General features: G+C 35.9%; 1 protein-coding gene and 1 long non-coding RNA gene across 4 annotated transcripts in view; one reads left to right on the top strand and one right to left on the bottom strand.

Moving 5' to 3' along the window:
* MIB1 (mindbomb E3 ubiquitin protein ligase 1) overlaps positions 1 to 11991 on the bottom strand; it is a 71533-nt gene that overhangs the window by 27252 nt on the left and 32290 nt on the right. For all 3 annotated transcript variants that reach the window (XM_015618109.3, XM_015618110.3, XM_015618111.3), the window contains exon 12: positions 10694 to 10845. In XM_015618109.3, coding sequence (XP_015473595.1) covers positions 10694 to 10845 — 152 coding nt within the window. The remainder of the gene's footprint in view (positions 1 to 10693; positions 10846 to 11991) is intronic.
* Positions 235 to 6360, top strand: LOC107200097. The gene is made up of 2 exons (XR_001519493.3): positions 235 to 1076; positions 2462 to 6360. It is a non-coding gene; the product is annotated as an uncharacterized LOC107200097 (long non-coding RNA).

The following is an 11991-nucleotide window of genomic DNA, read 5'->3' as shown; positions in this document are numbered from 1 at the left end:
CCCCAAACGTTTCTAAGTATAGTGACAGCCTCATCAGGGTTTACTAGTAGCAGCGCAAGCTCAGTGAAAACCTGGGAAATCTAACTGGAAACATGAGAGAGAGCTTTATTTGGCAGTGCTAAAAAAACCTGGGGACAAATGGCTAAGCGGCGGTGGAAGTGCAGGCTGCACAATCAATAGGCAGAGAGCTGGATAGAGGCTCCCTTCGCTGCCGGATCGACAATCGACAGCTGAGAGACTATTTTTTGCAATGGTTGACTAAATATGGTCAGGGAAGAGAGAGGCACAAGAGAGCCTGTTTGCCTGGGAGTGCATGTTTCAAATGCTTAGCTGCCTATAAAGCCGTAACAGTTTTGCCCGTGCCCTCTAAGTGGGAAATACGGTTGGTGACTTCTGTAGTGTGTGTGCGGGAGCCCTGACCTCGCGAGCTGACTTGACCTCTGAAGATGGAAAGTAGCTTCAACACAGACCTGCCTACAGCTAAGCCTGGAAACATAACCTCAAGCAAGAAAAGATGCAGTGCAATATCTAAGGAACTAGAAGAAACCAATATTTGCCAGGGGAGGGGGGAGACGATCGCTATTTTTTTGGTGCCTTTTTCTAATTTTTTTTTTTTTGGAAGCAACTCCAACTTTTGGGGGCTTGGTTTTGGTCTTTTGTTGGGTTTTTGTTTTTCTTTTTGCCTGTGATTATCTTCATCTGACAGTGGGCTAAGTTCACCTTCCCTTGGCTTCATAGCATCTATTCTTGGAGTCTTAACTCTCAGTCCAGCAGACATAAGGTATAATTTCTATACAACATCATCCATATTTCAGCATTCAAAAGAAAGGAAGAAGGTGCCAATTAGGCACCCATCTTCATGCATTTTTTTTTTTTCTTGTAAGTTTTATCTATTTAAGGTGGTGAGGTACTGTATGCACCGACATTCGCCCCCCCTTGCCTCCCCCTCCCATGTAACGAAGAGCTGATTCAGCGAATAGAGTGAGAGCACTCAGGATGAGATGGCTGCTGCTGATGTGTCTCTAGGTCATTACCTCTCTTCCAACTGCAAATGCTGCATGATACTAAGCTTACAGGTAACAGAACATCAGGAGACCTGCATTATTCTGCACGTTTAAAGGATGCCTATGACTTTCTGCATGTATATCTTATTTACTAGACTGTTTTTTAAATTGTTGTATTAATCCCTCTACTCTGGGAAAAGCTTAATTTTGAGTGTGCTAAAGTACCAAGCATTTGTAGTGTAAAGAGCAGGTTGAAAGAAAACAACTGTTAGTCCAAATTTCATAGGAAAAAAAAAAAAGCAAAAAAAAAAAAAAAGCAGAAACCAAAAAAACCAAATCCCAACTTGCTTAGTAGGCAGAATTCTTTTTAAAGAAGATAAACTAATAAACTGCAATGCCATTAACTGGTTGTTCATTTCAGTGAAATATATTCTTATATTCCTTTGCACAACTAAAAATGTACAAACTTGAAAAAGAAAACCTAATAAACAGTGTGGTAGTGCAATGCTGAGTTCTCAAATAGGTCTAGGCAAAATTTTCAAGGTGCTTTATATCAGACGTACATGAAAACAGCCTACTTAAAAACTAGAATGTGACTGCTGTGATTCTAATGCTGCATTGCTGATTCTCCTTGTACTACTGTGCTAGCTACTGCTACACTCTGATTTGCTCTCTATCAGCTGCACTAGGTTTTTGTCATGAGCTGCAGAAATTCTTACTTCCTCTGCTCTCAGCTTTCCTTACAACTATTACAGTTACTAATTGTTAAGCTTATTTAAGTTTACCTTCTAATTCTATAGAGACAAAGGTTACTCTTTACTGTAACCCGAATCAACTCCTGAAATACATATTAAGCAAGCATAAGCTATATCCGACAGTCCCTCAGAAGTCAAAGCTGTACTGCACATCAAATATTTAACCACTGTTCCAAACCAAGTCGCACGAAATCTTACGGAACAGGGTTAAACTTGGGCTTTGTTTCTACGAGGTTTTTTGTTTGGTTTGGGATAATTTCTTTAGTTAATTATTTTAGCTGTCATAAATATTTCAAGGGTGGACAGGGCTTTGACTGAAGGAGGTGAGTGCCAGTTTTTTAAAATGAGAAAAGCTGCTTGCAGAAGTGTTGAATAGGTATTAGCTTTCAAATGTGACCTTTGGCCTAACAATCCAAATCCTGTCACAGCAGTTAGAGGTTGTTCTTTTAATTCAATGTCATCATCTTTACGATAAGCAGGATTGCTGGTGACATGTGCTTTTGTGTTTGGGTTGGGCTTTTTGTGTTTTTGTTTTGCTTTATTTTTTGTTTTGTTTTTTAAACCACTCTGAAATACAGTGTAAATAAGTGTACACAGAGTTTGCAGAATAATGGACAGGATACAAAAAGCATAGAAATGGGATTTGGGGTAAGAAAATAAGTTTATAACTGCTATTTTAGATCAGTCTATGCTTTCCTTCAGGACACTAGATGCAAACTGTATCCCAGCATGAAAATCTGCAAGAAGACCTGGGAGAAACCTGAAGTTTTTACAGTGGACTACAACTACAAATTCTAAGAAAAGACACTGCAAACCTACCAGCGATTTAACTCTCTACTTAAACATGGTCACTTAGAAGAGCAAGAGGCTGCAAAAATATGGAAAAGCACTTCTAACATCAGTGCCATCCCAAAACAGTGAACTATGTCCAGCTTTAAGACACTGTGCAGGTAAATTGCATTGCAGTTCAGTTAGCATAGTAAGTTTATTTTCTACCATCAGTTTATCAGAACTGTTGTCCTTCCAAAGAACTGTCAGCCAGTTTTACCTAAAGACAGCAAGAAAAAGCAGCAAAATACTTTTCAGGTTCATCTGACAGGCAGTCAAGCAACTCTGTGAGTACCTGCTCAGAGCACATACTTCTTTATGTACCCATATGAACATACAATGCTATGGAATGTAAAGAAGTATGTATTTTTGGCAGGCAAGGAACGACCAGTAAGAGGAAACTAAACAGCTGCTGGAATAAACAGGTTTCCCTCTTGTCTGAATGACATTCATGTGACAAACTGGCTTGCTAAGGGTCAGCTGGTATTGCCAAAATAACTCATACTTGTTAGTAACAAATCACAAAACATTAAATTAAGTGACTATAAAAGTAGGTAGGAATTACTGTTAACAGCTGATAAGTAGAATATTAGTTGCAAACAGAATTCAAAGCAAGGCTGGAAATGAAACCTTAACATGCACCAATTAAGACTGCAGCATAGCTGCAAAATTCATCATTACCAGTACTCTTCACTTCATAGATCTTAAACTAAACTTAAAAGCCTGGTTATCAAAATTCATCTCATAAAAACAAGCCACTGTTCTAGCAATCACAGCCTGTTCTGTGTACTTCAGATAGTAGTACTTAAATTTCTATCTACCATAGAACATTTAAACCACAGGTTGCAACTGAGACAAGTATTAAGAGATAAAGAATTACAGGTGTGATCTAGAGAAAATGATAGCTAAAATAACTGAGTATAAATAAGACTTAAGTTAGAATTTTATCCAAATCAGCACTTATTATGCTCACTGAGCTCTTCGATACAAAGTGCAGTGTCAGGTTTATGCACAGAAAGTGACAATACAGAGATTTCTAGGCCAGAGTTGCTAGTCAGCGGATTAAAGCTATTGACAGATTCCTAAATGAAAACAGAAATGAAAACAACAGCCTAAAAGGTAAGTTATCTTAAATACTATTTTCAAATAAGCTAGATTTATTTTAAATCCAAATTTAAGAAAATTAGCCATAAAAAAGACATTGTAGCATTCAGAAAATTTTAAGAACTACATTAGAAATACTTCCTCAATAGTTTCAAGTTTTAAAAGTGATATTAATTAAAATAAACTGCTGCATACTATCCCTAAGTAAAGATACTCAACATCAAATTCGGGAACAAGGGAAAAGCAAGACGAAAGAACTCCCCACTCATCAATCCAGACATTTCTATTCATGACAGCAGCCTTCTAAAGCAGTTATTGAATAGGATATGTCCATGATAAGTAGGCACATTTGGCCCAGATTAAAGATTCTAACTGTAGCCCTTTGCTTACTAAAAATGTATGTGAGGGGAAAAAAAACAACAAACCAAAACAAACAAGAAAATAAGCAAAGGCAACACATGATTTTTAGATGGAGAACTTATTTTTAAATACATAATTCTCAAACAGCTAATAATATACATAGCCTGGTATTTTTAACAACTGACACTACATATTAACATACATACAAAAAGAAATATTATCTTACCTGCTTAAGAAAGCAATGTTTCAATATTTGTTTTAAAGCTCTTTCTCTTATGAGCAGATATTTTGACACGAAGGCTACAGTATCTTAACATCTAAATTAAAACCTCGTTTATAGTGGGAAACAAATCAAATTACAGTAGCTTTTCTGAATACAGCAAGACTACTAAACTTGATCGTGCTCACAGAAGCAATTTGGTATAACTAACAGGTTCACTATGGGGTTATTGCTAAACATTTTCTTCTCCTGAAGAGTTCCTGTTCTCAGCACCAATTGATTTAGTTTCTACTATATAATGGGACACATTTTTTTATCACCTTTAATTTATCTTAAAGTTTTTTGACAATGATTTATCTTACTGTGTTGTCCCTTGTATAACATTGCAATGTTATTCTGACACAAAATGACAGTTCAGAGTGATACAAAAGTTAAAATTACATGTTGACATTGCTTCCTGCTAGTTCATGTTAGCATATCTCTAAGAATACATACCCAGTCACTCTAAAATGTCACATCCATCACTTAGATCAGCTGTTCAATTTTAACCGAGCACACGTTGAACTTTGGGCATCTGCTGACACAGTTGTAACTCAAACATTTCAACTGTGTGACTGACAGGGATAACAGATGCTGACATTATCAAATGCTACACGGCTTTTTTTCCACAGCCGTTTTTTGTCCCGATATGGCCAGTACATGAAACTGTATTGCCATCCAAAAGCGCACTTGAGCAGCTGTATCTGTAAAACAGTTCCTCTATAAGTGGTAAAAATAGAAACTCGTTTTATAGCCATCTTGATGTTTAAGTCCAAGTGACACACCTGCTACGTTTCTATTAGGATACATGGTCTTGGGAATATATTTACATAAATCTTCTCACCATCATCAGACTATGCAACAAACAGACTATCCTTGACATACTCATTACTAGGGAATGGTTTGAACTAAGGCTGTCCCCTACTTTCCACTGCAGTCAAAGCTCAGAAAGAATTCAGTATGACACATAAAAAGCTATGTGAGCTCATACAATTGTATTAAGGACCTTAGTTTAGAAGAAATCAGATGCAACCCCAGATAAATCTTTAGAAGCTGCATTTTTCTGGCATTAAATCGCTTTACATATACTATATGGGTAAAACAAATTAAATATATCCTGCTATATTATATAATCATTCCTAAAAAGTTAATACTAACCACAGATATAGCAATGGAATTGAAAGCACTTGGCATTTATATTTGTGCTAACCAGCTACAGCATAAAAGCAGCTGCAAAGGAGAACCTGCCAGAAAATGAATGATGGGAAGGGAGGGTAGAGGGTGACAAGGAAACTGAAACATTCTTCCCCAGTAAAGTTTAACAAAAAGAAGTAAGGGAGCCCTACATGATAAAAAATTTAAGACTACAATTTCTAATCTATTTTAAAACTTGATTACACTAGACAGGAAAAAGTTAAAACAGTAACTATGATTTGATTTGAGACTCATCCAAAGATCCTCAAGGAAATACTCAAGGACAGAACAAACCTGCACATGCCTTTCTGGTATGCAGCTTTTAACTGTGCCATCTCCAAATTAGGAAAGAGTTAAAAATCTCCAAATTAGGAAAGAGTTAAAAATCAGTATTGACAAGAAACAAGCTGTGTAATACAGAAGAAACCCCTGTGTTCTTTGTGCACTGCTCATGTGCTTTAAAACGTGTTACTGAATTATAAGCTTCCTGCACTCCAATGCTTTGCTAAAGCTGGTAAAATGGAACCAAATCACCTCTTCAATGGATTTGGTCCCCTTCAACCAGCTGTAGCTATGCATTGATCACTACAGGATTTCTCATGTTTTTAAAACTGGACACGAAACCTGCTCAGAGCAATTATGTAGTCCTCTCTGCAGTCCAGCTCTACTTCTAGGCAGCCTGAAGATGGAAGGTAACCAGGAGTGTAGTATACTCTGTATTCCAAAATTTCAAGTTTGTATTTGTAAATAAATAGCTACTGGTGTTTAATGTTTTATCCATATGCAGTGAAAACCATCTTTTACAACATTTATAAAGAAGATAGGTAAGCAATGAAATAAACATTTCCCAGTGATATATTGTCTCTTGTATTCTTCCTCAAGTCTGGTGCCCTTTCTAGCAGAACTGACCAAAAAACCCCAAAGCCCGAAAGGAAATAATTATGAACAGTACTGGCAGGGCAGGTTTACTCTGGGCACCCCTGTCCCCTTTTTTCTCACTGCACAAGAAGGAAACTCCACAGGGCAGGAACTGTATTTGCCATTTTGTATCTGTCGGGCACATTATTTACTATTTAAAGATAATATATTTGTCACTGACCTCAACAGCTACAGGCTAATCTACCATCTAATAATAGGTCTGCTCACAGAGACTATATTCTTCCTCCAAATCAACTTGAACAAAAGTATTCTTCCAAAGCCTTTTCTGACATAATACTTTAATAAGAGGTTTTAAAAACAGGCTCTCTTTGCACTCAGTTTCAACTAAGCTTAACCTACACTTACTGTCAGAACTGCAAATACAAAAGCAAAAAAACCACTTTGACTGGTGTAAAAAATAATTGTACCACTCCCATAACCTCAGAACTTGTCTCTCTAAGGACCTCCATGACAACACAGCCTGTGAGTCCTGCAGACACCTCCTGAAGACACTCATTAAGACTACTTAAAAGTGAGAAACACCACCTCACAATTATATTGCTACAGTTACAAACTTCACTGCCAAGCCGTTCAAACCATCTGCAAATCTAAAAACAAATGGATATCTCCCAAATAATAAGAAAACCATGGGGAAAAATTACAATTCTGTTTTAAACCACAATGTCCTCCTTGCCAGTTTATGAACATAAAGATGATAATACTTCTTGCTATTGGAGAGCAATACATGAAATCTGTATCTTACTCCAGGACTTCGATTTTTTTGATTTAAAGTCCAGCAAAATTTATTGCTCTGAAGAACTAATCATACACGTGTGTGAAGTCAGGTCAGCTCCAAGAGCAGCCTCTATTTAAGATGCTAGCTGCAGAGTGAATAAAGCTCTCTTCACAAGATACAATGCAAATCTAAAACTAACTGGGGCAACGGATATAAAATACGCCTACACTTCACAGTCATGTCTTCAGCTCAAAAATCTGAAGTCACAGGTATGCGAATAGATCAAACATAAGCAAGAGATGATAACATGGCAAAAATAACCAATCTGTACAGTATTTTCAAATTTTACTCTCCTTTTTTCTGTCTGAAAAAAATCTCATTAACACTAAAGAGGCAAAGCCTGCCAAGCTTTGAGGCTCACTTTTGAAAGAAGTCCAAAATAAATGCACTTTTAATATGACTGACTCAGTCATATCAGACAGTTAAAAATCACGAACAAGAAACCATGTATTAAATGAAAGTTTAACTTCCCCATACTTAATTTAAATTTTTTTTTAGCTCTATCTCCCATGCACAAATTTAAAGCTACCTACAGCATAAACTAACTTCCATTCTACAATTCAACATTATACATCAGCACAAAATGCAAAAGTTCTCTGTACCAATTCACAAGGTACAAAGAGAAGCAAAACATGAAAAGGAGAAATATTCTACTAAGAATAGGATGCTCTCAGAAACACACTGTACCTTGACTTACGGAAAACACAGCCAAACTACCATGCAAGATACAGTGCTGAGAAAAGCGAAGCTATTTGACATTAATCACTATCTTTCTTATTATATTTATACAATATTCAAACATTTAAAATAGAATACATTTGTTTTCATATGAAAAATTTAAAACTTTGGAATGTTCTTCTCAGCACAATTTTTAAGTTTTTTCTTGGGATATTTATCTCCCTATTATTTACACAGGTCAGAACTCAAGAAACAAGAGGTTTTCCTCTGAAAATGAAATTGGTTCCAAATACCTATTTAACATCAACTAAAAAAATACTATAGAAATCCACCTCCATTTATTGTGGTACCTGTGCACTTATCACATTCATTCAATTATCCTCAACAAGGAAGATGTATGTGAACTTTATTAATTCTTGCATACATAGCACATTTCCAACAATTATAGCTATGCACACAAATGCATCCACATTTATATACTATGAATACATGCATAACTTTTATAAAATAATATAAAAATTACATAATATATCTAGATATTTGAATATAAGGGGAATTTAGTGCACTGTATTAATACAAGGCACCACATCCTGAAGCTACAAAAACTCCAGTTTAGGTGGAGCAGGGAAGCTTAGATGAGGAAAGACAGGTCTTTAAGGTTTCAAGCACAACCTATTATGCACTGTTTGTGACCCACAGCAGCAACAAGCTAAAGATGAGGGGGTTATATTTAACAGTGTTTTAATGCACTTAGTGCATTTAACAGATCAGTAATAATCATTGTTCTATATCAGATTAGAAAAACAAAATAGCAAATACAAAAACCTCAGTTTCATTCAGAAACAGGCAAGTGGCAGAATTACAAAATCAGCAATAAAACAAATGAGAATCACTGAAGTCTTGAAGAATATAAAACTCTACTCTTTGATGAATGAAACTATTACAATCATCTTTGAACAGGGGGAGAAATCAAAACAGATTTATACTGGTTTCATTTTCAACCATTTCTTCCCAGGCTGATAGGTAAAATATCTAATTCTGTGGGCATTACATATTTTAGATGAAACTACTCCTTCTGTGATGGGAGACAAAATTCCTTTTCTGCATGCTTGAGCAGTGCTCAGATGGAACTGCAACCAAAAAAGAAAATTAAATATCTGTTTTAGATTCAAGTGAAACCCCATGTATGGGAGGAACCCACATGGCATTCAAATCACTAATACTGGAAACATTTTCCAATACTTCCAATAAAAAATTTTGTAAAGGAGGGAGGATTCTGGTTAAAACTGCACAATACCTCACATTCTACCAACTGTCAAACTGACCCAGTCTGAACTACAACTTGGATCCCTCCATCAAAGGAATGGTCTGTCACTCCTAAAACATTCACCCACCAAAAGATCTCCAGCACATGCCTATGAAAAATGTCTTTTCCCCATGAGATCCCTGCATCTCATCTTGAGATTATGGTCACACAAACCAACTACCACAAGAGCTGAGGAAAAGCACTGCAGGAAAAACCTAACCAAAAATACTCCACACCTAGGTAACAGACAGGAAACAGTGGTCCTGGCTAATGCTGTTATATAGTTAGGAAGAACTCACTTTAAAGGAAGAAGTTACCAAGTCAGACTTGAAAGAATTGTCTACTGAATGCCAAAAGTAAGCTCCCTTCAGTTGGTCCTTGACATGTTCTCTTAAAGACCTTTTATAAGTACTGTAGAAAATGGTAAACCTTTATTTAGCCTATCAACACTTCCAACCACTACTTTTACTTTGTGAAATTATTCCATTTCACAAACACAGATAATTAATTATGTTTACTTTTTGACTATCAGTCTTGATAGCTATGTTCTAAGGGACTACCTAGATTTTAATCCCATATATTAATAATGGGTGGAATTTACACAAATTTACAGCCTTATTTTTCCAACTTCTTTCAAATGAAAAGCTGAATTTAGTAGCAAACTAGCAAAAACACGCGTTTCTTCTTTTGTGTAAACTATACTGAAAACTCCACCCCAGGATAAAGTATTATTGAAGTCTTGTTAGTATGACAGCTTTGAAAAATACCATTTATCCACAGTGTAATAAGGAAACAGTAACACAACTTTTCTTTAAAGTTCTATCTATGCAGTAGTTTTCAAAAGCCATCTGAACTGAAATTGAATGCAGACATACAGAATGTAGCTAGTACAAAATAAACTATGCCTTAAAATGAACTTTTACAGTTGAGCTGCTATATAAAAGCTGAAATATAAACTTCCTTCTAGATATACTTCTATGAAAATATAATTAACTGTTGCATATATTGACAAATACAATCTAACAAAACAATCCTTAGCGTGCTTTAGAACTGTATGGTTTACTTAACAATTATCCAGAAATAAGTATTTCTAAAAAACTCAAATTCCTTTATCAATTCAAGATAATTGATCAAGAATCAAGAAACTAAATGTTGAAGTATTTACTATTTTTATCCTATGTCAAGATTCCATCTTCAAGATCTAACTTATTTATCAAAAATTTTATTGGCAACATTTTAGAGCCATGACAGGGAATTTCTTAGGAATTTGGAGTTACCCGAATACAGCATTAAACTGAGCAGACTTCTAGCTTCATTCTAGTAAGGGCTTCCAGCATTAGAAAGATGCATAGCTAAGCAACATCGACATTTAAGAAATACAACTACATGCAGATTTATGGATCTTCTGAAAGAATACCACAGTTCTACCCTCATGTGCACTTGTTTTCCTTTTACATATGATAAAAAATAATCTTTAAAAAGAATCTGTACCTCGGGTTTCCTCTTAGTGCAGCATGGTGAAGAGCATTAAACCCATTGTTGTTGGTGATAGTAACATCTGCTCCAGCTTCTAAAAGTACAGCAAGTATATCATCACGCTTTTTACTTATTGCATCGTGAAGTGGAGTGTCTCCTTCAGAATCCTAAAACCAGAAACAGCTTACGTCAATTTTTACATACATCCACCTTACAAAGATGCTAAAATATCACTAAAAAAATTGACTACACAAACACAAAACAGCTCTTCCAGACCCGAGTGTTGCTATACTGCAGAGTTCAGAGCAAGCTGCTTCTTCTCGTCTTGTTCCAGTTTTGCAAATGCTTCAGTGGGAAACCCCACCCTGAGCTCCACCATTTTACAGTCACACTGCTGCCAGAACTATGCTTTGCATCCCACAGTACTGAAGACACTGGGGTAGATAATGACTTCTCTATGCTCCTTATCCAGATGGAGCTGATGCCCAAATTACAATTTATGAGTAAAAGGACAGCAACAAAAACTAAAACGTGACAGAGGGAAGACTACCCAGGTGGAAGGAGGAATGGAATTTTGAGTAATAAATGCTAAGTTCAGCTAGCAGTTAACCATATAGAAGACAATACCAAAATTACAGTGTGAAATTAAATCATAGGCAAACCAAAATAAAATGCAGTCCAGGTACCAAAAGCAGGCATATCTGTTATTTCAACTGAAGCATATAATTTTCCATGATGGAAAAGCCAATGTCATAATGGAAAATTAAGCTTTTAACTTGTTATGGCTAATACAAGGTTATATTACACAAGGTACATAATACTTGACTGCACAATTGAACAGGTAAGGAATTTAGACTTTTAGCTTGATGTTTTATTTTTCAAATATTCCAAATAAGGAAAAAATACTTTTTACCAAAGAAGCATTTTGTTATATTTATTGTCATTACTTATTCAATGACTCAAATGGCTGGTCTGAAGAGAAATGCCCTAGACTAACAGCAAGAAAACACTTAAGCTTATTTGCAGCTACATAGGCAAAATCTCCAGATTTATGCTTCAAGTAAAATTCTTGCACCATGTAAGTCAGGAAGTCTTTTGTCACCAACACTGACTCAACTGCAAGCTGACTAACACAGAAATTGAACATTTTAGCAATACATTAGTACGAAAACAGATCTCTGTTTTTGTACAGTGAGAATCAAAATCTGCCAAACAAAAAGTGCCAGAATATGGAAACACTTGAACCAGTGTGAGCCAGTTTGCCAGAACTAAATAATGTAGCTTTTATTTGGTTCAATTGATCATATTTCCCA

Source organism: Parus major, chromosome 2 (assembly GCF_001522545.3).
Source record: "Parus major isolate Abel chromosome 2, Parus_major1.1, whole genome shotgun sequence".
Taxonomy (NCBI): Eukaryota; Metazoa; Chordata; class Aves; order Passeriformes; family Paridae; genus Parus; species Parus major.
The sequence above is the reverse complement of the archived record's forward strand: the minus strand, read 5'-3'. Positions and strand labels throughout refer to the sequence as shown.